Source organism: Mycteria americana, chromosome 4, assembly GCF_035582795.1.
Source record: "Mycteria americana isolate JAX WOST 10 ecotype Jacksonville Zoo and Gardens chromosome 4, USCA_MyAme_1.0, whole genome shotgun sequence".
Lineage (NCBI taxonomy): Eukaryota > Metazoa > Chordata > Aves > Ciconiiformes > Ciconiidae > Mycteria > Mycteria americana.
Window position 1 is genome coordinate 38206293 of NC_134368.1, and position 23604 is coordinate 38229896.

The following is a 23604-nucleotide window of genomic DNA, read 5'->3' on the forward strand; positions in this document are numbered from 1 at the left end:
GCCTGTCTTAACAGGGGCTTTGAGTCAGAGCACTCCAGTTCTGTCACAGAGATCTGAATGGTTCTGAGACAGATAAAGGGCACAAATAAGCTTCTACATCACAGCATAAGACCAAATTAATGGAGAGGAGGATTCAGACAGCAGATCCAGAGGAGCTGCTGCTTTTGCAAAGCAGGCAGGTGCCAGAGAAGTCTTACAGAACCTACCAGGCAGTGGGACTTTGCCCCACACCTGGAGCAAATCAAGCTACCTGCCCTCAGCACACCCCTATGTTTAGACCACAGGATCCTGGCCTAAATCTCACTTAATCCAGGTGTAACTTTCTCTAGATATCTGTAATCACATAACCTACTTCCAATGTGTGCATGAAGAAAGAGGCTGTTGTGTCAGGTACCACCTCCGTAGCACATTGTCAGAAGTCACAACTTGGCCACAAGAGAAGTTTTCAGTACAAGTCTGAAAAAAAGCCAGGAGAAAACCAAAATGTAGCTAAGTTTCCAGAAAATGTGTCATTTAGCAACACTACAGGAGTCTACTAACTAAAATTCCACCAGAAGTTTTCCTTCTCAGGCCATATATCATTGCTGTATTATTAGAAATGCTGAATAATGTTGGTCTGTTTTTTTGAGGAAGAACAAGATAGAAGAGTCAATAACCTTTGAAAAATTAAAAAAATGATACATTTGTGGATTTAACAGATGGAGATGTAAGAGTAGTTTCAAATTATTACAGAAACTTATTTGCTAAGCATGACAAAAACATTTTAAGTTTTGCATTTCAAAAAGAATAGAATTCTTATGTAATTTTATAGAAAGTTGAAAACTGCACTCCAAAATTGAAAACCTCATTGCTTAATAATATAAGCAGTTATTTTGCAGTGTATGTTTTTTTTCTTCTATGATGGGAGAGAAAGAGAAGGGAGCAAGAATCTTAGTTTGGTTTCTTTTTGAGAAATGGGGCTTGTACTATTTTGAATTTGGTTCTGGCTGATTTATAGATATTAGCTGGAAAACGTGATCAATTCAGAGGAAGGGAATAGTTTGTAAGAACTCCTAATCAGTGTTCACAGAATAGAAAATCCATCATTCACTGTGTATGATCAGCATATAAGCACTGCTTTTTAAAGGTTAGTAGTTGTTATGGTTTGTCCTCAGAATCTTAATTTTGAAAAATAACAAATTTGGCATGAGTAATTGTAGCACTATTAATTTTAATTCATATTTCAAGAGTGCAGAAACACATATACAGATAGCAGAAAATTTTTTGAACTGAATGACGCGATTTTTTCCTGCAGATTAATTAAATGAGTGCTCTTTAACTCTCTTCGTGATCAACCATAATCAGGCCTTTCATTTCACCTTCAGGCTTATGCTTTCCTGAGTGATGCTACTTTCATTAAATTTTTCTTTTTCTTGCATTTAAATTGTTCCTTTTCATTCATTAACAAACCATACATGAAATTGTGATAATAGAAGTCTTGTGAACTGAAATAGCTATATGTTTTCCCACTCTGAGGGCTGGAAAACTTGTCAGTTGAAATACAACAGGCTGCTTTTGCCAAGTTTTCTGGTTACAACTGAATAGGAATATCTGTGAAATTAAGTAACACTTTCATACTTGATGGTTTGTCAGTTGTTTAAAAAAAAAGATAGCTAGCTGATACAGCAATCTAAAGATGAAAACATATTAGCAGTGCGTTCCTCTGTTTTGGTCACTGCAGGCTCTCTCTCTTTTGGCATAGCTTCAGGAGTTAACTATGGGCATGGGAGATTCCTTGACTTCTTCTTGCACACATGTTGGCGTACTAACTTACCTGGTGTACTCACTTGTGCAGTTTGCTATGCATATGGTCAGTAAGGGGGAACTATAAAGACAGCTTCTGGGGTAGGACTACTATGTGCCCAGTCTCCCAAAAATGTCCTTTTTCCCAACCTGAAGCATCCTCCTAGATGAAGATTTCTGACCAGGCTGCAGGAAACCATGATCTCAGCCATGTCTGTTGACCGCATTCAGATCAATGGTGCAGCACACGTGCAGTGCAAGCTGCACAGCTGGCATGCACAAATCCCTCTCAGGGATGCTCTCAAAGGCGACTGTTTTCCTTTTGTCCATCACTGCTCTCACCGAGTTTGTTGCACCTGTCACTGCCTCCAGTGGGAACGGAATTGGACACGTATGGCTGGGTTTGAGCAGTCTTCACCTGATGTCTCACAGCCCCGTGGAGCGAACATCTGTACCTTGCTCCCATTTGAGTGCTTCTGTAAAGGCAGGCCCCTGTAGCAACCAGCCAGCCAGGGTAGGCAGCTCCTCACAGAAGGCAGACAAACACACCATACCAAAGTTTAGTATTTATTATTATACCACTCATTTTGCACTGTAAAGGGCTATGTATATATGTTCAGCTACCTGAGCATCCCAGGAGACTTGTAAAACCTGGCAGCAGCTGGAGGTACAAATAAACCATAACTCACTTTCCATATCAATTTCATATCCAGAGAACAAAAAGATTTTTAGACATTTTAATATGTTAATGCCAAGCTTTAATAAATAACATTTACCTCAAGAGCGTGACCTGGGCAAAACCTGCATGCTTGTGTCAAAGCATAATGTTACAAGCAGCACCTGTCAGAAAACTGAAAACTGCAAGAACACATATTAAAGTAACTCATTTAAGTACCGCGGAGGCTCACAGAAGCGCAGGGGTGGAAGTGGCCTCCTCCGGATGGGCGAGACCAGCTCTCGGGCACTGTAAGTGCATTAAAACAAGAGCCCACCGGCCTCCCCCGCTGCCCATCGGGGCCTGAGGGCTGCCGGGGTCGCCTCACCCCAGGGCCGCGGCGCGACATGGCGGCGGGCCACCACCTCCCACCCCCGCTGCGCTCCTCCCCGCCGCCCGCCCCTTTCCTCACCCGCTCCCGCCTTGGCGCTCAGCGGCGAAAGAGATCGGGGCCGCGGCGGGATGAGCGGCCACCAGTCCAGCCGCCACGTTAACGGGTACGCTGCCCGGGCCCGGCCCGCGCGTGGGCTCTCCTCAGTGCCGCCGAGCGCTGCGCTGAGGGGGCACTGGCACGGAGGGGCCGCGGGTGCGTGGGGGGGCCCGCGTGATGCCGTTTCCAAGTTCTTCCCGCCCGTCAGCCGGCGGTTCCCTCCTCCGCTAGCACCGTGCTCCCCCTCGCACCCTTGACTGACTAAACTTTCTCCCTCCTCGGCCGGGCCGCTCCCGCCTGCAGGTTTAACCCCTGGGGGCGGGCGGGCGGGCGGCAGCCACGCCGGCAGGCTCTCGGTGCTGCCGGCCGCGGCCTGCGCCACGCGGCCCCGGCGTGTGAGGCGGGGAGAGCGGCGGCACCCGCCGCGGTCACCGTCCGGCTGCTTTCGGGGAAGCTGGTATCCTCCGGCAGCCGCGCAGCGGGTCCGGTCCTGGCTGGGGAGCTCTAAGCGGGGTGGGGTAGAACGGGGCGGGGGGGGGGCAGCTGGGTGCTCACCCCGTGCCTGGCTGCTGTGGGAAGGCTCCCCGTGAAGGTCGGGCTCCGCGGTGCAGAGGGGCTCCCGGGTCGCGGGATGGGCCCGGGCAGCGCCGGCGGTGGCCGTGCGGAGGGAAACGCCGCGTTCCCGCGGGGAGGCGTTTGTTGAAGGCCCTGAAGTCCGCGTCGTGAGGGTATGGCCTGTTTCATTTATTTTTTACAATCATTGGGGTAGGAAAAAGAGCAGGTAGGGTATCTTGTATTCATTATTTCCCGAAATGGTGACCGGCATGACCAATATGCAATTAATTTAAGTCAAAGAAGTGATGCTGTAAAAGTAAAATAGGTTCAATGAAGGGAAATACTCTTGTACTGCTCAATTGGGGCTCAGTATTTCTACAGAGTGTTTATATTTACAGGTTTGGTGTGTTATCTCTCAGGAAAAATTGAATATAGTTAATTTTCAATGCATAGAGTACCATTTTTCTGTAAGAAAGGTTGATTTTTCTCTCTGTCTCTCTCAAAAGCTTACCTCCCAGTAAGGAACAGGTAATGACCATATCTCACTACCGATATGAGGGGAAAGATGACAAGCCTCAAGTATAGGAAATGCCACATTCATTTGCTATAACAGTGATCATAAACAAAATTATGAGACTTGAAGAAGAAGCTAGTATTGAAAGTCATCAAGAACACATACCCTTCCTGTTTGGCTTTTGGGGAACAAGAGCATTACTGAAGATGTTTAATTTTTATTTTTAATACACACTTTACCTCTTTTTTTTACATTAAATTCTGAGTTGAGTGACAAAATATTGATAGTTGATCTTCAGTAACATACTTGATACTGGGGGAAATTACTACAATACAGTTGGAACATAATGCACATGATGTCAGAGATAAGAAAGCAGAGGAAAAACTTAAAAAAGGGGGAGAAGGGAAAAAATTCTGATACCTACCAGTTCTCCAGTTGTACTATATTGTTGTGTAATTGACCATCATAATTGTCCTATGAAAAGATTTGAGGTGATGTATTCTGTTTTAGGATCTCAATTAAATTTTTCATTAAGGTAGACTTTTTTTTTTAATAGCCGAATGAAATTTCTTCCTTTTTCAGATGGTGTTACAGCTTACTTGAAGCCTAGATGGGTGAAAAAGAACTGAGACAGGAGGCACTGTCCTCTCATTGCAGAAGCTTTTTCTCTATTTTCCTTTGAAATGCTGTTTACACAGACTTTTCTACAGACTAATCACTCTAGAATTTAAGGATCCCCCCCCCCTTTTTTCTTGAGCAGTGTTATCTTCATGGCTTTCAATTCCTATTCATAAGCTCTTATGAGTTACCACAAGGATAAGCCTTAATTGCTTATTTTACAGCTAGCTGTAACATTTTCTAGAGTAGCTTTCATTCATACAATTCTAGAACTTACAAATGAGCATGAGGAAGATGATCAGCTGCCCCAAATACATAAACTTAATTTTCCTATGTGTGCTTGACTGCTAGCCAAGTCCTTGGCTTCTGCTCAATCAGAAATTAAGTGTTTTATACCCATTTCACACTCTTGTATTCCTGTGCATTGAGTTGAGGGAATTATCTTGCCAAACACGGTGATGTTAAGTAGAAGTAATTGAGTAAGGGTTTTTTTTTTTAAAATGTTCTCTTTGATGTAAGCCTTCTGCTCATTTTTCAGATATGCTCTTCTCCCTGTGAAGTTGGTACTCTGAGGGACCTTCACTTAGACACAGTTCTATATTTATGAGAAAAGTAAATAGTAGCTTTTGTTGTGTTTTGAATGAATAGGGCTGCTAGGGAATAATTTAACAAAAGGAGATCTCACTGTCTCTTAGCTCAGAGTACTATTGTCTTTCTGGAGCCCTTTCCCCAGAATGTTTTATTCCGTGTAGTTCCGCATTGTTTGTTGTGTGCCTCTCCGAAGGCATCAATGCCAATGTCAGGTAGTTGGGAATGTACTAAACTGATCATTTAAAGTCTGATGGTGTTTTGGACTTTGTAAATTTGCTTTGTGAGATATTTTAAATAATCACTCAAATTAGCGGAAGCACTTTTTTGGCATTTCAGTTAACTTGTCAAAGTTCAGTTTGGCATGGAGAGGTGTGAGGACATGTCTTTAATTTCTTCTTTCTGCTGTGAGCTTCTCTGAACACTTTTCTTTGTTGGTAGGATACAGCCTCAACCCTTTAGTTATGATGATTCAAGCCAGTTTGGGCACTCTCACAATCACATACTTGATTTTTGTGTTTGCTTTGACAATTGGCAGTTCTGGGCACTATTCACAATGTTGTCAAAGTGTGAGAGAGGTATGCTGGTTACACCAAGAGTGTATGTTTCTCCCTCCTTACGTTGAGACGATAGCCTTAAAAGATGATCCTTCATTCCAAGTACAAGCCAAAATTGCTAACTTGTAATGTGCCATATATGAACTATTCAAAATCAGCAATTTATCTTTGGTGAATAGCACCCTGTAGGTTTCTGAAGTACAATTTTACCATGTGCTGGCATTGTCTTCACTCAAATAGCGTAACCTCTTTATGACAAGCTAACTGCAAGCCTCTAATATATGCTATTTTATGGTTTTGGTTATAAAAATAATAATTAACAAAATACTTGTCTTGTAATGTTTGTCTTCAGAAAGTGCTGGTACTAGAGTTGCTAGGAGAGGTCTTGCTGCTTGCAGTTACCTATGATGTATTTTTCTGCGTGGCTGTACATTGCTAGAAGGGTATCTCAGTCTTAAGCTGTAGTCCTTTGTAAGAGCAGCCCAAGAAGAAAAGTACTGTGCCCCTTGTATTTTGATAGGATAATTATTGTATTTGAGATGTTCCATTGTTTTTGTTTTCAAGTGTAGCAATGATAGGTGAGAGTTCGGGAAAATTTCTTTGAATTTGATCTTTTCCTTGAAATTTGCAAAGCTTAAATATGTTGGGGGGGAGGAGGGGAGAGAGAGAGGGAGATGTCTGTCTTTCCTCTCTTTGAGCTGAAAAGCACAGAAATTCCCCTGTTGTGTCTTACACTGTCCGAGGAGTCTTTCAGCCATAAGCAGGCAAGAGAAAATCATACATCACTTTTTTTTTTCCTCCCTACTTCCCCCAAATAAACCCCCCAGTCCAGGGAAAGAAGCAACCTTTTGTGCCACTTTTATACATTATATCTAAGGGAAAAGTTATTGAGCCCATCTCCTCTCAGTTATTCGAAGGCTTTCACAGGACATAAGAGAAACTTAGCAGGGGACTATAAGAATAGCTTACAGCCTCAGATTTTTGCTGGTAAGTGTTGTAACGAGAGGCAAACTCATGGCAATAACTATGTGGGCAGAAACGAATGCCTGCACAGGAAGCTACCAAACAGAAATCTAGCAAGCACTTGTTGTAGGCAGAAATACAAAATAGCTTAGATTAGAGGCTTGCAGTTAGTGCAGTCATCATAAAAAAGATTATGTTGTTTGGATGAAAAGAATGCCAGTACATGATATACCTGAATCTTAGAAATATACAAGGTGTTATCTATAAAGGATAAATTGCTCTGTCTTTGAATAGCTCAGTGCTCTGAATAGCTCAGCCTTCTTATCTAAAACTGAAATTTGCAACCTCGCTTGGGTGCCTTCCCCCTGAAAAGAAATATTGCATATATAAGTTCCTGGAAAGCACATAAGGCTGATGGTTTTACTGTTAAAATATTAGTGAATGTACGGTCGTCTTAGCCAGATTCTGATCCTGGTTACTTTAAACTTGTGCACATTAAAATAATACAATCTATAATAACTCTAGCTATGTGTTGTTTGCTGATGGCTGTTTTTTTCTATGAACTATAGTTTCGGCAATGAAGCATCCTGCAAAAAACGAGAGGATTATTTGGAATGGCCTGAATATTTTATGGCAGTAGCTTTTTTGTCAGCACAAAGAAGCAAGGATCCAAGTTCTCAGGTAAGAACGCAATGTATAAGAATAACATAACCTAATCTATATTGCACATCGCATCAGATGCACATGTAGCACTTTCAGGGATTTCTTATTAAAAGTTATTTCAGTATATAGCTATTCATTTTTTGACATAGTCAGCACCTTTTGTTACAGAAACTCTCTTATTGGGCCTGACCTTGTGTATAATTCTGTGTGTACATTTGCGGCTTGGAGTTTTGTAAATCTTCATTTCACCTGGAGGTTAAAATAACACATGCATTTTCTCTCCTTTTTCCAGTAAATATAGTTACTGTTAGAGGAGGATATAACTACTGAAAATTTTAGATTGTAATTTTTTAAGACACAGCATTTTACAAGTTCCTTTTCCTCACCTGTAAGAGTATACAAATTCCCTTTTGTTTGTTTTTGGGTTGACTAGAGTTTTCTTCTAGTTTGGTTCCTCCCTCAGGTTCCCCTTCTGCCTCTGCTTCACTGTCTGTCCCCATTCTTTGCTTCTCTCATGTGCCTCTGTTGAATATTGGTTTGAGACGATTGATGCGTCTCCTCAAGCATGCTGTTCTGCAGGACCCTGTTGTCCCGTTAGTCTTCCTTTGTGTGAAAAAGTTCAGGAAGCAAATCCCAGCAAAGCCATGGAGTAAGATGCACGTTAACAATCTGCTCAGTTACTGGCTGGCTTCTGTACATTATGACTCTTAGTTCTCTGAAGGTTATTCACTTAGGGCTAAATTTTTGTTAACCAAGAGCTGGTTGATAAACACATTGTGTGAGTTAAAATCAGTACTATTGCCATTTCAATAAATCTAGTATATGGACAAAAAACATAAAAACGGGACACTTCATTCTATAAGAAGGGTCCTTGTGTAGACTTGGATTAAAGTAATAAAGGGTGGGAGTTAAAAGGTCTGGTATTTTGGTGCACATTTGCGTAAACAAGCCACAAAGATTTGTGAGCCTATCTCTGCCTAGGTCAACACTACTGTATTTCTGTTCCATCTTCCATACCTTTTCTTTTGCTGCTGCTGCTCATACTGCTTCTGGAAAAGCTAGTTTGGGGAGTTGAACTGACAGAAAACGTTTGTTTAGTAGGATTAGTTCGGTGCCAGTTCTGATCCCTGAACTAGGTTCACTTCATAGTCAGACAAGGAACAGTGCTGGCAGGCTGGGATGGGGACTGCATGACCAGAGGGGTAGCAGGGTTTCATCTGCCCCGATTTATTTTAAAGCTCCACCAGTTAGGTACAATTGTAGCCTTGCTCTCTAGATGATGTGACGTAATATTAAGTGAAGCTTGTATCTCTTAAATGAAAATTGTAGGACTGACTTTTCAGGTCTGATTTTTCTTGTTGATACATCATTTTGCATGCCGGTGGTACTATATAAACCTGATTTTATTTAGGTTGGTGCCTGCATTGTAAATTCAGAAAACAAGATTGTCGGAATTGGATACAATGGGATGCCTAATGGGTGCAGCGATGATGTACTACCCTGGACAAGAACAGCAGCTCATAGACTAGACACGAAATATCCTTATGGTAAGGTTTCTTGTGGTTGACAGGTCAGACTTGTGATGTCTGTATATGTGAAAGTTCAGCTGGTAAAATACCAATCAGTTTTTCTTCCACTTGCCTGATTTTGTTAATGTGCCCATATGTGATACATTAGGATAAAAATCACAGCTCTGAAAATAAATGAAAACAGTCTTTATGAAGGACTGACTTCCTGGTGAAGTATGTTCATAATTGATTAGCCATTTTGGATTGTGTAGTGAAAACTTGTAAATATAATGCAGCTCATTAGCACACAGTTGCAGTGTATGCAGATGATTGCTGCTTCTGTGTGTTTGTCTCCACAGAAATGACAGAGAGTATGCATATGCAAAACAAATAATTGGGTCTAAAATGTAGGTATTAAAATTGTAATCTCCAGTGGTTGTGGGAAATTCCAGTGTTCAGGTGTTGATGGCATAGGCAATACATATTACGAAGGAGCTGAATTTTGTCCTGAAGTAGGTGATTGCATTCTGTCATTCCATGCCATTTTTGCCTCATCTGGTGTGCACTGGATCTACCCTGCTGTGGGTGAGGTGACTTTCATTTCAGGCTCTGATTTGACTCACATCTACTAAATAGGCAAAATGAATGAGGAGCAAGGATGGTTTCATGGTAAATGTGGCTGAGTGCTGCTTTGGATCCTGTCTTTGTCTTTGCAGCAGGCGTAGTTTGGCCTTCTGCAAGCCTGCTCTGAAGGGTCATCTGTGAATCTTGGTGCACCTATCAACAGGGCTGTACAGTTACTCCTCTGGGCCACATGTGGTTTGCAGGAACCAAAGATACAACTTGCTGGGCTGCCTCAGGCTTCATGCCATGAGTGCTGGGCATGGAAATGGAGTTGAGAGCTGCCTTGTGGCCTGCAATAGCTGGTGTTGGGGAGGGAACCGTGGTTAGGACTGATAAGGAAGGGAGCAATGTATGCTTACTTAAATACCCCTTCTTCATCTCTCTGCATCCACACCAGCTCCTGCTGCACCTCTGTGGGGTGAGACCAATGCAGCAGAAGCCATGGGCACAGGAAAAATGGGTATTAGGAGCTCCTTCATCCTGTGCTTCATCTCAGCCTGTCCTGGGCTCAGGAGTGGCAGGGGGGAGAATCACAAAACTGAACAAGAGCCCTGAGAAATTCTCCCTTCCCCCCTGCATGGGTGGGGGGAAATGAGTACCAGAGTTCAGCTTTTGCAGAGAGATATTGACTCTTTTCCAGTGTACAGTATTTATCTCTGCCTACTAATTCTGTTTTTTATTTGTAACTTCTAACAATTGGTCTGATACAGAAATCAGACTTGCATGAGTTTTGCCGTTCCCTCTGTTCACCCAGAGCTCCCTCTAAAAACTGGCATTACATTTTCTGGTTTCCCATAGCATTGAAGTGAAAGATGATGTGCAGTGGTTCAGCACATAATTCATCAGTTTCATATTTGAGTTCTTAAAACCCTGGTACTTTGTCCTTGTTCACTTTACCGATTTATTATAAAACCTCTAACATTAACTCTTAAGCTTGAGACAGTTTCATATTATTTTTCATAAGAGATGTGTTCCCGATACTAGGGCCAGCTCCTGCCAAATTTTAAGTCTGCTCTAAAGCCCAGAAGCACTGGTTTTGCATATAATGACGGTACCATAATGGTACAACTTGGTATCATGGTTCTCTATTTATAGTGTGAGGAAACAAGTGTTAGCCCACTGATTAAATACAAAGTACTGAAAACAGAATATTGATTTTGGTTGAATCTTTATGCTGCTGTAAGGTCTCAGTTCTGAACTAAGATCAGTGTGGGTGGTCTCTGGGACCTGAGCATGTTGCAGGCACTCAAATCTAAGCTGACCAATTTAAACTAATGAATTTGTGAGGAATCCTTGTGCAAGATGACCAGAGATTTTTTTTAATTTTTTTTTTTAGTTAACTCTGACTCCAAAAGATGTGGAGTAAAGTAAAAATCTGTAATACATGTTGTTTAAAAAGTGCACTAACCAATCTAACAGCCTGGAGAGATGAGTTCATTTCTAGGAGTTGGTCTAACTAACTGCCCTTCCCCCCAAGAATCTTAGTCTTCACCTCATTAAAAAAATCACAACTTTGTAACATAAAGTGTCTGCTGTGATGAATAAACGACCTATTTTGTAATTCACAGATCATTTAAACTCTAGCAGTTTCTTATTAATCTTGATAGCACAGTTGACAGACCAGACAAGTATATATAAAAAAAAAATGTGCTTTAAAAAATTCTGGTAGATGCAGAGAGACACATAGAATTGCTGCTAAAATCTCATTAAACTGTCATGTTTTCCTTTCTGCTTTTGCTAATCATCACAGCATTTGTGTAAATTGAACTTTTTATCCTTGCTTTTTCCTGACTAGCTTGTTCTGAGATGGTACAATCTTACTGTGTGCTCCATTAGCTTATCATGGGAATGCTGGCACCTTCATCACTAGAGCTGCAATGTAGCTTATTAGGTAAAGCTGATGGTAATTGTGCATGTACTACCACACTAACTTGGAAGATGTCTTCTAGAGCTACTTCATGCACCTGCAGTGCTACAGAAAAGGGCTGGGGGTGGATCTGAATGCTGACCTGGTTTTATGTACTGTCTTAGGTTAGGCATAAACATTAGCTCATTTCCATCTGTTTTGGACTGCTCTGACTAGCTTTCTCCAGAACAAAGCCTGAGTATTGCTCTGCAAATGGCTCAATCAAAGGCTGCTCTGGAGGGCAGGGTGGAAAAAAGGCTGCAAGAAAACTGTCATCCTGTATAGGCCTATAATGCAAAGCTTGCTGAGATGGTATGCTTAACCCTCCTCCCTCCCTCAGGCCATACTGGGGGATATGCAAGGCATACTCTGTTTCATGCTGTGAAAATACCACTCTGGTGGGCTGCAAAAAAGTCATCTCACTTCTTTATGCACTTTGAACTGAGACATACAAAATAAGTGTGTGGTGCTGTGGGACTCTTGAGACGTGGAGCCTTGAAGAAACCCAGGGCCGAGTGCTATGTAATGCTGATGGAGCCCTTGTTATTCCACGAGTAAGATGAACACGAGCCGCTCTATGCCAGTTGGCCTCAGGGCCAAGGGTCAGCCCCTGGCCCTGTCTGCATCTAGAAGCATAGACATAGCAGGGGATTGGACCCAGAGGCTGTCTTTGCAGAAGTGTGTTAGGTGATCCTATAATAAATGTATTGAGCTGCAGCAGAACAGATGGATGCATCGACCCCACAGCTCTGATCAGATTCACTGTTTCATGGCTAGAAACCTTCCAATTTCCACCCTAAATTTATTTGTGGTTAGTTTATATGTTCTTGTGTGTGCCAGCATTGTTCTTTTAGCTTTTCTTACTCACTGTGATTAAGCCTCCCTCCTTTCCCCCCTTCCCCTGTGCACTGACTGATAACAATAACCTTTTGAACTTTTGTTGTAAGGCTAAACAAGTCCTGTCACTCTTAAATTTTTCTGTATCTTGAAACTTGTTGGCTTGAAATTCACCAGTGTCTGTTATCTATGTCTGCTGCAATATACTGTACATATCTAACCTGCACCCTCAAGTGTGGGTTCTGCTCAGCTCAGTGTTAGGGAAAGGGTTGTGCTTGGTTAAAAAATTTGTATTTACTCATATCTAAGTGTAACCTGAGCTACTGCTGAAAGAAAGCATAAAAACGTGGTAGGTAGTGCTCACTTTACGTTAGAGCATGCAAATGTTTGCAAGGCATTTGGATATTACAGGAATAGTGATGTTGATCATCTGTATTGATATTATGCATTCCTTATGAGAGTCTTGAAGCAGATTAAAACTTTTTTCCTTCTAGCTGTAGTGTGTATTTGAACAGTTTAGTAGTATAGCCTTGTTATGTCAGAAGGCACTGGGTGTTTTGCAGAATGCCATTTTTCACAGCACAAAATCGGGCTTTTGTTGCTGTGTTGGAACTGGCTCTTTCCAGGCTGCCAGTCAGTGACAGGAGCAGGGATGTTTCTGCACACATGAGAGAAGTGGAAGGCCAGGTTTGAATACCTACTTTACGAAGATGTTATTAAAAGCTCTTCCTGAAGCATTGTGTTCAGTACCATGTACAGAAGCTTTGTAATAATTAGACAAAATTCTGGCTTTCAGTGTCAAAAGTGAGTGCCCTCTGTTTCTATTAGATTAATCCAAGGATTTGATGATGCTCAGATTCCTCTCACCAATCACTTAAAATACTATATTTTTCTCCTATTAACAGAAGTCTTCCCAGGAATCCTAGTTGCTGTGCTCCTGTTATGCCCTCTGTCTCCACTGTAATCTAAGAACATCCATTTGACAACCAGTCTCTAATTAAGAGAGTTTTAAATTAAAATGACTGGCAAATTTAGAAACCTTTGAGCAATAGAGAAAATATTGAGGAAATATGCTTACAAATATTTATACAGGTTCAGATACGATAAAATATGTGCTGTGGCAAAAAGTATGCTCTAATTGAACAGTACCTGCTGTGTAAAATGAAACAAACTGTTACCAACATTTCCTTGTGTTAGGATTATGAGCTATTCGTCAATTTTTTAAAGAGATGAACACTCAAAGATACTCAGGCAAATGTTACTTTTGTAGAAGCTGTTATTTTGACAGCACAAAACTTGATAAGGCACTATGAAGGAGTGTGATGCTCTCTCTCCAATTGGCAGTGCAAAGCTGAGGCTTCAGCTGGAAAGGGGATCTGTAGGAGACAGTCTCCACCTACAGCCACTCACTCTTTTGTCCTGCATGGATTTCTGTCCAATTCTGGTGTCATACATCAAATCTCTAGAAAGTTTGGAGATTTGGAAACACCAAGAATAGTTTCTCTCGTTCTGCTTGCCCACTAAGAAACACCTCTGTGTTCTGCTGAGAGTAGAACAAACTTGGAGCAGGATGGGAAGAACTGGGAAATGGGGTGGATTGGCTGATGCTTCTCGGGTTTTGAGAGGGGCTTCACTGGTTTGCCCCCAGCAGATTTTGTGATGTTCATAAATGGGCTTAGTGGTTCCCATCTTCACTTCCCAGTTCTCCTTTTTCACAGAAGAAGGCAGTGAGGCTGGGGCTGTTCTCTTTTTCTGACTGCAGTCCGAAGAGGCTAGGACTCCAATGAAATCTGGTGGTGTTATACTTGCCTCCCTGCCCTGAACGCAGCAACTGCTGTTCCTCTAGCACGCAGAGCGAGAAAGAGAGCAGCAGGAATGGCTGAGGGCAATGTCAGCCCAACATCAGTGTCCTGCCTTCCCGTACATGCAGTGACCAGCAACCATCTCTACACTTTCACAAAGGCTGAAAAAAGATTCATGTCGTTCTACAAATTCTGGATCCATCAACCATTGTCCCCAGTTGTTGTCACTCCAGACCCTGTTCCTTTCAATAATATTTCGGTCCCTTCCATGATTTGTGCTGTGTCCAGCCTCAGGGGTCCAGCAAGTAAAGGATAACTGGTAGGTGGAGCTTGGACAAAGATGGGATGGACAAGGCATGAACATGAAAAGGTGAAGATTTTACCAAAAGAAGTGGGCCAAATTACAAACTCCTTGTATCCATTTCTGTGCCAGGTTTATGTTGGAGAACACCTTACTATTAACATATATCTGTATTGGGAACCCGTAATATTTGTCAAGTTGGTTAACATGGCGGTATAAAAACTTATGTTAATAAATAAGTGAAAACTTGCTGTGTGACAATCTATATGCATTGAAATGTATTCATTTCAAATGTAATACCATATTTAGTGCATAATTTCTCAAAATTCCTAGTCCGGCTCAGTTAGTTAGTAATTAATCACATAGAAAGGTCACTCCCTCCAGCCCCTCCTTTAATTGCTTCTTAAAAGGTGACATGTTATGGTGGTCCCTCTTCATCAAGCATGTGAGCCTTTAAACAGTATTAAGAAACACTTTGACTAGTCCTGTGGTTCTTATAAAATCACTAGTCAGAATACTTAGTAGGTGGGAAGAGTACTTCTGACTCTGCAACCCACTAAGAGCATGTTCATGTGAAGTGGTTAATCCTGAAAAATGACCATTAATAGGATAAGTAGGGGTCTCTTATTTACAGGTGGGCTTAAGGATGAGAGCTACCTCATATGTGCAACACAAAGCAGTATACAATGAGAAAAGATAGAAACACTAGCAATTAATACTAACAGTAATGAAGCAGTCACTCCTCTGCTCCCCCCCGTGAATATAGTAGCAGGTGGTGGGAATGTCAGCGCACACACTAACTTCTCATTGAATGGTTATTTCTTCAGCTAATGAAGCCTTTCGAGAATACTTCTCAAGCCACTTTTCCAGAATGGAAAACAGTGTTGCAGACTTAATATTATGTTGGCTATACATGAATATTATTTTTTTAAAAAAACAAAACACTGGGGCCCCCTATAGGGTATTGTAAAAATTCTTAGTTTTACTAGTCTATTTAAATATACAGTTTTCAGAGTTCTGAATGCTGTGCACCTGTGAAAGGTTATTTTAAGTCAGCTTCTTATTGTCTGAGAGAGAACAATATGTAACTATTAGTAGGAGCTCTTAACAGGTTAGAAAACTTCATAATACCCCAAATGTGAACTACTTGGTTATTAACAAGAGGGATTTTGGGCTCCTGGATTTGTTTTCTGTCTCTCACTAATGTTCTGTACAAAGCTGGGCAGGTCTATAAGAAAAATCTGGGGATAATAGACTATCTTATCTATAAATCGGTTAACAGTCCATCCTTATCTGCCAGAGAGAGGGGAATATGAGGAAGAGGGAATGAAGAGTGATGGGACAAAGCCTAAAAATATTTGTCTGATGCCTATACCTACTTAAGAACCATCTAGCATAATATCTCTTACAGGGGCCAGTAGCAGATGTCTAGGGAAATGTATAAAACAAAGACGTGTAATGATAGTTTCCCAGAATATTCTTCCAAGTTCCAACAACTGAGCCAAAATGGTTTTGTGTTTAATAGCCCAGTAGACTAAAAGAAATATTGGAAGGAAAAAGATTACTTCTGGAATCAATGCAAACTTCTAGTCCTGTACTACTTTCTGCATTAAGTGTAGTAAAATACTCAGGCTACAGTGTGCATGAAAAACCTACCTCCTTTTGTTTTTGAAACGAAAGCCTGCAGATTTGTTGGAGACCCCACTACTTTTTGTCTTGGAATGATTAGTCACTGTATCTTCCTTATTACTGTCTCTGTGTCTTCTTTCCACACTGGTGAATTGTAATTGTTCTTAACTTCAGATTATGTTAAGATGATCAGGAGGCAAAATTTCTCTCTTCCCTCGCTCCAGCTGATTATCTTCTGTAAGTTATTTTTGGCCGGAACTTGTTTTTGCTTGGGAAGAGGTTTATTGTTGAAAGTTTGTAGAAGTCTGCAGAAAGAGCCTTTCTTTCTCATCAGCACAGGAAGGAAACTTGTTGCAGTACTAATAATGAAACTTGTCTGGTTTTATGGCTGAAGATTTCTGAGTTTTAGTGAAGGAAAAATATTTACTGAAGGAATTAGTTGGGTTTTTTTTTTTTTAGTTCTGTGAGCCCTTGAAAACATTCCCTCAACCTTCTTTCTGGAGGCCTTCCATATTTTAGACTGCTGCCTAGAACATAAGTATATTGTTCAAAGAAACTTAAAAGTGATGTTTCTGTCTTGTTGACATAACCTAGTTCCAGTTGTGGAAATAATGATACTCTTTTTCACTTAATCCTCTGTAACCCCAGAAAAATAATTCTCTGACTATTTATTGCGAAGCCTACATAAGATTAGTGCAACTCAGTAATATACTTGGAGTTAAATGTATTTTCTGGATTTTCTAAATGTATAGGTTTGTATAATTGTATATCTTGTACACTTAATGGCATATGTTTAAAATGCAGTGTGACCCAATTACAGTTGCAATAGAACCAATAATAATAGTAATAGAAACCTTAATGTGATGGTGCTTGGGTGGGTTTTTTGTTGTTGTTGTTGTTAATTTCCTATTTTTTATGTTAGTTTCTGGCTTTACTGTTTATGAGAAGGTATGTGGAAAGCATGGTCATGGTGATGCCGGGGACTGCTTGTAGAAGTCGATACTGAGCTTTCTTTAGCAAGTGTTTGGTCCTTTGTGACTTGTCTACATGGGAAAGCTTGTGTGCTGTAAGTTAGGCTGTAAATTTATAGTGCATTAGCTGTTATATAGAAAATTCCATGTAGACATTTAGTGCATACGGAAAACATTTCCATTCAGCAAGGATTCCTGTGTGTTGAAGGTGCTGCACTCAGTTATTCTTTGTGTGGTGAGATCATTCACACAGAGGTCAGTACGTAGTAGCAAGCATACTATGAGCTTGTGCTCCTACCTTTGCCTGTTTTAATTTTCCTGTGTATTCAAGGGAGAGGAAATTTTTTTTTTTTTTAATCCATTCTTCAAAACAAGCAGTGGAAAAACTCTTAATGTTGTCTGCACATGCAGGTCTCTAGATGAGCTCAAACCCACACCACACTTCAGCACTTGTTTATGAAGTAAGTCAGGGCAGCAGGCAGTTTCTTAGTAGGCAGGTATATAAATTATGCAACTTGCTGTCATTCCTAGGAGTAAACAGGAAGTTCTCACAGAGATCCTAATGTTTTTTTCAGAGGTTCATGGTGGATGACACAGAAACTGTGTTCTTCTCACCTGTGTTGGTAACACATTAGATAATCTGCTGGTGTGTACCGCATAAAAACTTAAACCCTGAGGTGTGATCCATCCAGAAAGAGCTATTGTGTTACGGTGGAATAAGGCAGGGTAGTCTGTTGCTACCTGGCCTGTCTCAAATCCATGGAGAAATAGAGGACTTTGTTTTCCTGCTTGGGAAGTCTGGCACCTTTTAATGAGCAGTAAACTCACTTTAATATTAAAGCTGGGACATTTTTATGGTTGAGTGTGTCTTGTGTATTCTTGGGGTGAGAGAATCATGCAGCAGCACTGAGCCGTTCTGAGACCCAGAGGACAGAGCTGCTCGGTTTTACTTCGCGATTCTCCTGCCTTTTAAGAGCGCACAGTGGGCTCTTGTAACCATAAGACTGTTCCTATCTGTGCATGTAAACACATAAATGAGCTGTTTTATACTGGCAATTAGATACTCCAGAGAGTTGTGAAGCTGTGAGATATTGCTTCACTTAGGGTGGTTGCAACTACTTGGCCCACAGCCTAGGGCTTTGTTGCCTGCAATAGGTGTTAGCAAATGGCAATGCTAATGCACTTAATGATATCATTACTAATCGGCAGCCTGGTCAGAACAATTGACCTTCATTGATCTTGGTATTTCTGCTTTTATTTCTTCCTCTGCCCTTTATGACAAGCTGTGCAAGCTATTTGCCTTTGAAAGGATGTAAGCAGTTATATTGTAACACTTTAATTTTAGTTTGACTGATTTATTTTAATGAACGGTATTATGAATTGTTTCTTTTTCTTTTTCAAATCAGTGTGCCATGCCGAATTGAATGCCATCATGAACAAAAACTCAGCTGATGTGAAAGGCTGCAGCATGTATGTTGCCTTATTTCCATGTAATGAATGTGCAAAGCTCATCATCCAGGCAGGTAAGGAGTAGTGCCAGCTTGATTTGTCAGGGTTGCAGTGCTGCCTGCTCGTTGGTATCTTATCACGGATGTATTTGATGTTAAATTGCTGCTGTTAAGATCTAAATTAATTGCACTGTCAACTTCATAAGATGCTACTTGTGGGGTTTTTTTGCATCTGAATGGTGCCAAATTTTTCCAGTGCTAATTGCATCTTCTGTGATTCTAAGTGTGCTTCTAATTTAGGATTGTAACTTCTTAGACCAGGAGCTGCCAAAGAACAACACAGGCTTTGCATATAATTACTGTCAATTTTACTGTGCTCTGACACATTGAATAGAGTAGGGCAGAAAGAAATAAACTTCCGCATGACAAAAGGTCTGTTGGGAGTATATACATGAAATTTTAATTTGAATGTGATGCATGGTAGATATTTGAAGATTTTAAAATATCTTTGCTCATAAATGTCATAAGACTTCTATGATCCTACTTTAATTATGTCTTTCATTACAATTGTTATAAATCTGTGCCACTGCAGCAAGTGTGCTGGCCTAAATGTGTCGCCTTTTTTCTGATTAGGCATATCTGCAGTAGGCTTCAGTTCCGTAAAAATCTCTGCTTTAAGGTAGCATATATTTTGCTCATTGAGTAAAGTCTTGCAATCCTAGCATGGATTGCTGTTCTAGGGAGTTTCTCTCACCACTAATGGCCACGGGAATCTAGGAAGAAAGTAGCAAACAGAATCCTTCTTTATTTTGGTCAGTAAGGTTGAAATGAACGGAGGTGAAGGGAGAAACACGATGCTATTCTGTGTTTGTGCTACATTTCTCTTAATTGCAGAATCAAAATCAAATGGTCTTCAAGGTAGATTGGCTGCTTGCTCGAACTGTAGTCACTCATCCTTTTCCTTATGCACTTAGGTCAGCACTAAATTGCAATGTATTGATATTTATGTTGTCTGGTAAATACCGTAAGGTGTTGATAGGCTCTGAAATGCTTCTAACTTCTCTTGGGTCAACCTTGACAATTCTCCCCTGCCTAAGTAATTTAGGCATAGAACATTCAACAATTTGAGACAGCATGCGTTTATGAGGATTTGAACCTGAGAACAAAAGGAAAAAGCATCCTTTTATAGCTGTGCATTTGGAAGGGGAATGGGATTTGGGGTTTAAGTTCGTTGTGGGGAATTTTATCTATATTAGAGAGGTAGAAAGATAAGTTTTCAATTACTTTTGCAAAAATGCTTAATTTCTAGTCTGTCTATCTTGTGGTTTTGCCTGTGAATTTTTGGTTCTGGTTTCCTGAGTTAAACTTAGGTAAAAGTGGAGAAAAACATTTTCCAACGTTTTTGAAAGAACTGGCTTCCAAAACAGCTCTACCTCACATAGCCTTATTCTCAAGTATAGTCTACAGTATTTTGGGAAGTAGGGGTATACCAAGGAGTTTTAGAGTGTGTGGATGAATGCTGCCTTTTCTGATTTTGTGCACCAGTTTTTTATATGACATTACTTTTTTTTCCCAGTGTAATTCTAACATTTTTTTCTATATGCCTTTTTTAGGCATAAAGGAAGTTATTTTTATGTCTGACAAGTATCATGACACTACAGAAATGACAGCTGCACGGCGGATGTTTGATTTAGCAGGTATTATATACAGGTAAGAGAACTTTGGATTAACTTTATTTTTGAAAGGAAAAAATGATATGTGAAAGAGACCAACTTTAGGGCAAAAGTTTTTCTTTGCATCGTGCAGTGTTTTATTCGTTGGTAGCGTTTGTAAATGGCTTGCTCTGCATGCCTGCAAAAGATACTAGATTGAGAGATTGTTGCACTGTTCTTTTTGCCTTGTGTATGGTTAGATTTCAATTTCTTAACATTTGTATGAAAAAATGGTCCATTTGGAATATTCATTTCGTTCCTGGTCTGCAAGTGAAATTGTGAATGTGATCGTTATTTGTTAAATTGTACTAAAGAAAGTCATTGCTGACCCTGCTTTGAGAAGGAAGCTAGACTAGATGACCTCCTGAAGTCCCTTACAACCTGAATTATCCTATGATCATATGAGCTGGACTGAAATGACCAATTGATTTTTTTTTTTGGTGGATTACCTGATCCTTATTGAAACTTCAGTATCTTTTTGTTGCAGTCAATTTGAGAAGGTGTCAAAGCAGCCACCCATAATTAATTCTTGATGCCTATAGCTGTCCAGTCTTCTTTGGTCAGCTTTTCTTGTGAGAAAAGGATAAAACTTGGAAAATTTGCCTTAAAGTAATGAGAATCTGAAAAATGTTTGAAGAGTGGGGTTTTGAAAGACACTGACAGAGATACCTAAAGACAATCTGTTCAACAGTTAGTTTGATAGCAATAACATGCTGTGGGTGAGGCTAATTATGCAGTCAGGGAGGCTTTACAACTCTAAAAACTTTTACAATATTAATACAAAGGCTTCGAAAAATTTGCAAACATAACAATTCTGACAGATAAAATTTTGGGATGAAAGGTACCTACTGGGCTAAGAAACACTCATGAAAAAACACAGCAGTACTTGAAATTCAGTTTTAGTCCTTCAGTGTATTTCCTGTCTACTAAGACTATTTGACTAAGAAGCATAAATCATTCTCTTGCAAGTCAAATCTTGTAACTTCTCCAGGGTGAGAAATGTTTCTTGCTTTTCAGATTGCTGTTCTGGACAAAGTATTCAGAGTTTCTGTGGTCAGCAGCATGTGCTTTTCTGTGTTGACTGTTATTCATTCTTGTATTGATTATTAAGGATGTAGGTGGTACTTAATGAATCTCTTGAACTGAACTGCAGAGCTTAATTAGGCACTAAATCCACACTATTTGCATAATCCTTTGTTTACTGGTAGACTGGAAAATATATGCACAGTCCCCAAATCTCTTCCTTGCTAATTGCTGTAGCAGATGCTCTAATGATAATAAAAGGAAACATTTTGTGGCAGTATTAATTTTACAGTTCTAAAGTTACAATTTTAAAATTATTCCCTCTTAACTAGTTTGGTTTTTCCTCAGTATGATGCATAATATGATCTATTCCCCTAGCCAAAAAATATTTTAATATACTGAGGCAAAGTTTGAAAAGTGTGCTTTGAAGACTTGGCAGGAAAAAAGTGATCAAAATATTTCTCAAAATATATTCCAAATACCTTTTATATATACACACATATACATATATGTGTATATACAATACATATACAGAATATTAAAGTATTTTTATGGATATATATATGTGTACCTATATCTGTAAATATATATTTAAAATATTTGAAATATAAATATATATGAACAAAAATCCCAGCCCTGGTAACGTGATGCCACCACCTGCAGCTAAGTTGTTAAAAGTCCTTTGACTCCTGGGTAATTTATGAACTCCAATAGCTGAAGAATGTACAGGCTAACCCACCCCATGTGTCTTTTTTGTCTTAGTCTTTCTTGTCCAGGTTTCTCTCAGTGTGGTGCACTATAATTGGCTCCCATAGAGATGAAAACTATGTGAATCCAAGGAGGGTTTTTTTTTATTGCTTCAAAAATTTAGCTGGAGCTAAAGCAAGCAAAATGTTTTAACTACTCACTAACTAATATCTGTATTTTTCTTTATTTTAGGGAATTCAAGCCAAAGTGTAACAAGATCATCATCGACTTTGATTCAATTAACAGCAGACCAAGTCAAAAGCTTCTGTGAATTAAGTCTCATTAAGTCTCTAGAAGACTGTGATTATCCTTTTCTAAAAAGCTGCTAATGCCTTTCATCTTGAAGTTACTTGCAACTTTTTAATGGCTTCTGTAGCTAAAGTAGACTTCTAAGAAATCCAAGGCATAAAATGTCCCCCTCGTTTCATCTTGTCATGTGAAATCTAAATCTACTTAAAATTCTTTAATGCCTTTATCAAAACTGCTTAAAAAGTCTCGAGACATGTAGATGAGACAATATAATGTATGTAAAGAAAACTGTTCTGATTCTTGCTGTATTCATCACCACATGCTCTGATAGGCTGTCAGCATTGATTTAGACTCAGTTTAACAGTAGTACTTACTGTAACCAGTGGTACAGTGGAATACGCTAATATATGTTGATCTCTCTGTTGGATACGTGGATCTAAATAGTTGATCCTAATAAAGGACAAAAAATGTTATCCATGCAAATACTAATCTTCCAACTAGCATAACACTAATATTTTAAAAGGTTATCCAGCTTAAAGAATGTGTGATATTCTGCATGCATTATCCAACAAATGAAATCCTGATTTTTCTTTTAATTGCTATCTAACACTGTCATACATGGGGAAGGGCGAGAGAGGAAGTTGTTCTGAGAATGGTCCGTGCTGGACTAAGCTTTACAGGTGCTTTCAAGTCCTTGTTTTCCCCAAGACTCCAGAATTGGAGGGGGTTAAGGGAGCTCTTCACCTTTGGGACTCTTACTTGGAGTTGGTTTTCATGTGTAAAAGGAAATTATTTTATTGGTCTAAGCTGTTTCTAGACAATCCAACATAGTTCAGTCTTAAAATCAACCTGTAAGGTAACGGAATCATTTTTTGTCCTCTGAGAGAAATTGGAGATAGTCAACCCATATCCCTATCTGTGCCAAAAGAGGTAATTATTGTGTTAGCTTGTTTCCCAGTGCTGGCGTAGTACCTTCATTTTCATAAATGTTGCCTAAAATAATATCCTTTTTAATTTTATCTTGAGATCTGGGAATAGATTTGAGTTCCTTTTCTCTAATTTGATTTTTTAAAATTAAATATGCCTAATGGCTTTGTTTAGATAACATTGGTGGTGTTTTGTTTTTTTTTTTTTTAAATGTGGTTATACTTCAATGAGCTTTTATTTTCTCTATAAAAGCTTTGTTTCATATTTTGGGACATTATGTAATTTGGCTTCATACCAGTATTATTAAAGTCTTATTAAAATCCACTACATTGAAGTAGACTCATTATTATAATATTAAACCATGTGCTTGGCTCCAGAGTGCTGCTGTTTTTGCAATCATATGCAAAGCATATTTTGTGCATTTGTGATATTACATAAAGTGTAATGTTCATGAACCATTTGGCTACTAAAGGGAGCATTGTAATGTATTATAAGATGTGTCCATTTATGAAGTAATTTCTGACTTTCTCTTTTT

At 39.8% G+C, this 23604-nt stretch overlaps 1 protein-coding gene across 3 annotated transcripts in view; it reads left to right on the plus strand.

The window, feature by feature from the left end:
* DCTD (dCMP deaminase) overlaps positions 1 to 23393 on the plus strand; it is a 57714-nt gene extending 34321 nt beyond the window's left edge. Inside the window, exons 1-6 of one of the 3 annotated variants that reach the window (XM_075500255.1) lie at positions 2903 to 2994; positions 7292 to 7403; positions 8797 to 8932; positions 18370 to 18486; positions 20025 to 20121; positions 22086 to 23393. In XM_075500255.1, coding sequence (XP_075356370.1) covers positions 2960 to 2994; positions 7292 to 7403; positions 8797 to 8932; positions 18370 to 18486; positions 20025 to 20121; positions 22086 to 22164 — 576 coding nt within the window. In that variant the 5' untranslated portion in view covers positions 2903 to 2959 and the 3' untranslated portion in view covers positions 22165 to 23393. Of the gene's footprint in view, positions 1 to 2902; positions 2995 to 3315; positions 3410 to 7291; positions 7404 to 8796; positions 8933 to 18369; positions 18487 to 20024; positions 20122 to 22085 lie in introns of those variants that run through there. The other 2 variants (XM_075500257.1, XM_075500256.1) reach the window with 2 other exon arrangements.
* The last annotated feature ends 211 nt before the right edge of the window (positions 23394 to 23604 follow it).